This window comes from Aedes albopictus, chromosome 2, assembly GCF_035046485.1.
Source record: "Aedes albopictus strain Foshan chromosome 2, AalbF5, whole genome shotgun sequence".
NCBI lineage: Eukaryota > Metazoa > Arthropoda > Insecta > Diptera > Culicidae > Aedes > Aedes albopictus.
The window spans coordinates 506,738,180-506,744,179 of record NC_085137.1 but is presented as its reverse complement, the minus strand read 5'-3'; the positions used below and the strand labels follow the sequence as shown (position 1 = coordinate 506,744,179).

The window sequence follows — 6,000 nt, the reverse complement described above, 5'->3', positions numbered from 1 at the left end:
ATGTTTTGCTCGGGTATCTTGGCGCGGCGACGTCGTCCACGGTTACCATGCCAACGTGCGACTCGCGATCAAAGCATGCGAGCAGAAATTCAAATATGTGAAAATTTTCAACCGAACCAGACGCGTGCTTTCTGCTAGTGCTAATTGTAAAAACTAAATCATAGAGTTAAATTGTTAGATTAAATAAATTAATATTAGAAATTATTATAGAAAAAGTGTTTAATTGGTAGTTTTACTACTGAAAATCTTGGGGTATCGGTTTTGGAGCAGTTCAGGTGAGTGCTGACCGAGGCCCTCCTAAGTGGCCTTTCGGACTGCCGACTGAAATTTATATTGGCCCTTCTTCCCCGGCAGGTGAGTGCTGACCGAGGCCCTCCTAAGTGGCCTTTCGGACTGCCGACTGAAATTTATACTATGCGAATCGGATTGCGTCGGTGGCGAAGGGAGGATTTATTGCGCCCGCCACCCTGAATCTGTCGATGTTGATGGAATCGAGGCGATTTAAGAATTCGTGTTCTTGGGCTCACTGGTGACCGCCGTCAACTACACCACCAGAGAAATTCAGGGACGCGTTGTGGCAGAAAATCAAGCTTGCTTTGGACTCTGCAAAAGTCTACGATTGAAGAAAGTGCGACGTCGCACGAAGTTAACCATGTACCTACAAAACGCTGATTAGACCGGTAGTTCTCCATGCAGAAGACCACCTCGCCCTTGGAGTTTTCGAACGGAAGGTGTTGCGTACCATCTACGGTAGAGTGCAGATGGAAGACGAAACGTGGAGAAAGCGAATGAATCACCGCGAAAACCGGTGGGCAGGATACGTCATCAGGATGTCGGATAACAACCCGATAAATATGATTCTCGAGGGCAATCCTACCGGGACGTGGTGCGCTTCGAGCGAGATGGATCGATCAAGTTGAGGACAATCTGTGGACTCTACGTACAGCAGAGGACACTCAGGTCTTAGTCTGACCGGTAAGGTAAGGTGAAAGTAGATTAGGAAATGTTAAACAAAGATTCCTATGTCTGTAGTAACTGGATATCTCAACGGTAGAAATGAAACAATAGAATGCTAAATTTCATTCTTCATTTTATTTTTGTTACATAAAAGTAGTTATAATTGCATCATCTCTCTTATGCTAACATTAATATGTACATTAATCATTTGTTACAACATTTAAAACAATCATTTCATTACTTCAATAATGTATATTCGTTTAATCGGTTGAAACCCTATTTTGTTATATTGCTTGTTTTTATTTGTATTCGTTTATCTAGTACATAAAAATTTCCACTCCGCGCTCGACGCTCCTGTGGAAATCGTTATTCTCTACAGACTGTTTCAGGTTCTAGAATTAGACTCGAATCAACTTAGCTAGCGAAATCGTTAAATTAAATCTTATTAGTAACGTTCGTTTCAGTTACACTGGTTACATTCTCCTTGTTCGTGTTTACGCGCGCCAGACGAATTCTTCCAAATTTGCGGCGTCTCCTAGTATCGGGTAATCTCCCGATCGGAGTACTTCCCGCTCATTTTGCCCACCGAGAACCGATCCGAGTACCGATCGCGCTCGTCGAACCGATCCGTTTTGTAGTCGATCTCGTGCGGCGTGTAACCGATGCTCTTCTGCCAGTGTTTGGTCCAGTAAAGATCCTCGTTGCGCAGCTGTTCCGGAGTCTTCGCATCCCGGCACACGATCACGCAGTAGATCATGCTGCCGATCAGCGTCGCGAAGCCAAACACCAGGAACACCACGCCGAGTATCCTGCGGGGGAGAAACAATCGTTTGAAAAAGTGTGTTCAAAATCAATTTTACAGGTTTCACTTACCACACGAACAGCGGTTCCATGAACTGCATCACTATCACGAAACCCAGCGTGACCAGAATCAGTCCCAGGTTCAGCAGGAGCATCAAACAGCAGACGCCCTTGACGTTCGGGCAGAACGGATTCGGCGCGGACATGGCTTCGACCTTGGCACCGTGGCGCCGCGAGCTGCGGCCCGTCTTGGCCGTGCTGGCCACGCTGTACACACTTCGGGGACCGCGCGAGGTGTTGTGGTGGTTTCGATGGGCGCTGTAGCGGCTGGAAATAGAAGGTTGTTGAGTTAAAATATCCTGTGTGTTCTGTTGTAATGAATTGACAATACATATGCAAAAAAGCTGTTTTACCAAAGTATTTGGAATTCGACAAGGGAATTTCTTGATAAACTAATCAAGGAAAATTCTGTGGTTTTATTAAAATGTAATTAAAAAACTCTACTTAAAGGTTCGGTAGGTAATATAGGTAGGAAATAAGAAAATTACCCTGGAAGAGGATACTAACGCATTAGCGTACCACAAAGGGTTCAAAAACAGCGTGCTGAAAAGGGCATTGTAATAACGCATAAAGCGAAAGAGAGCCTATAGCTATTTACCACAGCGGGTTAAGAACAACAGAATATCCTGAATATTCAGGTCTCTGAAGTCAGTTTCACTTAATACTCGGAATGCTCGGAAACGCAGTTGCGCAAGAACTGGACAGTTACATATCAAATGATACGAAGTTCCATAATCGGATTCACAGCTATCACATGCAAATGAATCAGCTTGCTGAATATTCGCCAATATTCGCCATGTGATAGCTGAGTCGGCAGTGGCCAGTCAATGCTTTGACCAGAATGCTGCAATTGTGCTTTGACAGATTTGTAAGATACTACGCCACCCTTGAAGATGGCTCAGTACAATACAATTTTGTTTGACGACATGACTCCAAACTATTCCAGTATTGTCTGTGTTGAGTGGCAGCCCAGGTGTGAATCTGAAGCTTTACCCAACACATCGATATCGGAATAGATGGCTCAGGGCCAATGAGGTCATGTGATGCTCCAGTGCGAGCTAACTCATCAGCCAATTCATTTCCAGCGAAGGAAGAATGGCCAGGTACCCATACAAGGTGAACAACGTTTGCTTAATTCAGCTCCTCGATTTGAGTTCGACAAGCGATAACTATCTTCGACCTGGAGTCGGCCGAAGCAAGTGCTTTAATAGCAGCCTGGCTATCTGAACAGAAATATATCACTTTGTCCATAACGTGCTGCTGAAGTGCTGATTGCACTCCGCACATAAGAGAAAAGATTTCGACCTGAAAAACGGTGCAGTGTCTGCCAAGTGAGTAAGACTGATACAGCCTTAGCTCACGAGAATATACACCAGCACCTGCTCGACCTTCGAGAAGGGAGCCATCAGTGTAACATACGATGCCGTCTAAAATACTTCTCTCCAGATAACCAGATGTCCACTCTTCCCGGGAAGGGAATTTCGTGGAAAATGTCCTATATGAGTAATTACAAGCAATTGTAAGATGACTTGGAGCAAGGACAAATTTGTTCCAATTCACCAAAAGTGAAAAGAACGAGGTGTGTGTTGATGTGCGGTTCACAGGAGTTTCCTCCAGTAGACCGAGTACCCGTAGACGGTAAGTGCAAGAAAGTGCTTCTTGTTTGAGATGAATGTGTAGTGGAGCAACGTCAAATAGAACTTCAAGCGCTGCCGTGGGAGTTGAAGAGAACGCACCAGACATCGCCATTAAGCGCATCCTTTGCAGATGGCCTTACTTTGATTGGATCGTTCTCATTTCGCCCTTTCGGCCATACAAGCTTCCTTGATTCTGAACTCAATGTGAGGTGTCCAGGAAAGCTTGGAATCAAGAATGACTCCAACGTACTTTACCTGTTCAGTCACATCGGTTTCATAATCAAAGAGACGCAAAGGTCGAACGCCATTATGGTTTTGCCTTTCCGTAAAAAGAACAATAGATGTTTTACTCGGATTAACCGAAAGGCCATATTGGCGACACCAACCCTCAACTACCTGAAGAGCGCTTTGCATCAGGTCGAAAAGGCTGGTGATACACATACCAACTAGTAGTCGTCGGCAAAACCCCTTGGGGGCATCCACAAACACTCAATTTCCTAATCCCTGCTAAACGCAATGTCGAGAAAAGATATCGGTTTTTTGAGCATTTGATGAGTCCAATTGGAAATCATTGGAGATATACCATGACTCCGTGCGGCTTCCAATATGACATCCAAAGGCACGTTGTCAAAGGCACCCTCGATATCTAAGAAAACACCTAAACAGCGAATGCGTTCTCGATATCGTAAATAACTTTGTGTAAAACAGACACAATGAATTTTCCAGATTGGTAAGCATGTTGGTTCACATGAAGAGGCACATTGGCCAGATTAACATCACGGATTGATGATCCACAATGCGTCTAAGCATTTCAGAAGAAAAGAGGTCAAACTGATAGGTCTGAAACTCTTTGCTTCTTCATACGGCGCACGACTCACTTTCGGAATAAACTTTACAGTAATATCCCGCCAAGATTTGGGAATATACCCTGTAGCAAAGCTGCAAACAAGTATTTTTTTTTTCAAAACATGTTTGAAATAATCAAATCCCTTCTGAAGCAAAATAGGACAAATCCCATCTGCCCCAGGAGATTTGAAAGGAGCAAAGCTATTAAGAGCCCACTCAATCGATTCTATAGTTAAAATACTCCGAGCCAATTGGTCAGCTCGTGAAAAGTGTAATATCTAACACTTCCTCTCTAGCAGATACCATGAAGGTTGGGCGGTTGCCTATGTTAAGTAATGCAAGATCTGTACTACTTAAGTACTCCATCAAAGTGGAGCCCCTCAAGTTGATGTCTGAGCTGCCCCAGATGACATGGTGAGCATTAGCATCACTGCCAATAATTAGCGGAAGGCCGTTTGAAGTGCAGTATGCGATAACTTGTTTAAAAGCATCCGTAGGGTAAATACACCGAACAATAGACGTATTTCCTGTTGAGGTTCCCAACAGATACATCAATTGTGATAGCATATACATTAGTATGGGACACACTTGTATGGAAAAAAATAAATCCTCGCTCCAGTCGACTTTTTAAGTCTCATTTAGGCCCCATATGAACTGAACAAAATTTCAGCACAATCGGTGAAACTATAATTTAGCGCAAGCGGTTCAAAGTTTGCATAGGATTTACTATGGGAAAAGTTACACTTTCAAACAAAAAATCCCAGAGGTCGCCCTTTTTCTCCTTAATTCAAATCGGTCAATGCTTCTTGGAGAAAAATCATTTATGAAACTTTCCTTCGAAGACCACAAAACGATTGGATGCTTGTGGAAAAAGTTATTGATTTATTACCGATTAGTGATCCAACGAACGGCTTTTTGTTTTGTTTTATTAGCAGCACTGCTTCTGCCGTTGTTGCATGGGGTGGCGGGAGGCATCACCACCCCCAGAAACAGCAGCAGACAAGGCAGCAGCTACAGTGCTGCTAATAATACAAAACAAAAAGCCGTTCGTTGGATCACTGATCGGTAATAAATCAATAACTTTTTCCACAAGCATCCAATCGTTTTGTGGTCTTCGAAGGAAAGTTTGATAAATGATTTTTCTACAAGAAGCATTGATCGATTTGAATTAAGGAGACAAAGGGCGACCTCTGGGATTTTTTGTTTGAAAGTGTAACTTTTCCCATAGTAAATCCTATGCAAACTTTGAACCGCTTGCGCTAAATTATAGTTTCACCGATTGCGCTGAAATTTTGCACAGTTCATATGGGACCCAAATGGAATCAAAAAAGTCGACTGGAGCGAGAATTTGATGTTTGTCCCGTACTAATATACATCTCTGGTGGTTAGTCCAGAGATGAGTTTAGCAACTATTGCGTTGTTGACAAGCACACAGGCTCGAGGCATGATACGCGAGTTTGCCATTTCATGTTTACTGAAAGTAGCAAACACCGGGTTCACAAGGTTTCCTAGATAGAAATTCCTCTTACGAAAGTAAGGTTCTTGGACCAAGGCCACTTGGGCTGTACCATTTTGCATAAGTCTGCAAAGATTGATCGTTGCTGTTCTTTCATGCTGAAGATTGATCTGAGCTATCCTAACCGTAGCCTCTACCCAAACTAAGTAAGATTAAACTCTCCGCAATAAGGGAACGTTCATA

General features: G+C 43.4%; 1 protein-coding gene across 5 annotated transcripts in view; it reads right to left on the bottom strand.

Annotated features, from left to right (window-relative positions):
* Nucleotides 1-1,070: 1,070 nt before the first annotated feature.
* Nucleotides 1,071-6,000, bottom strand: part of LOC109621712 (uncharacterized) — a 438,995-nt gene continuing 434,065 nt past the window's right edge. For all 5 annotated transcript variants that reach the window (XM_062854500.1, XM_020075850.3, XM_020075849.3 and 2 more), the window contains 2 exons: nucleotides 1,831-2,085; nucleotides 1,071-1,766 (listed from right to left, as the gene is read on the bottom strand). In XM_062854500.1, coding sequence (XP_062710484.1) covers nucleotides 1,493-1,766; nucleotides 1,831-2,085 — 529 coding nt within the window. In that variant the 3' untranslated portion in view covers nucleotides 1,071-1,492. The remainder of the gene's footprint in view (nucleotides 1,767-1,830; nucleotides 2,086-6,000) is intronic.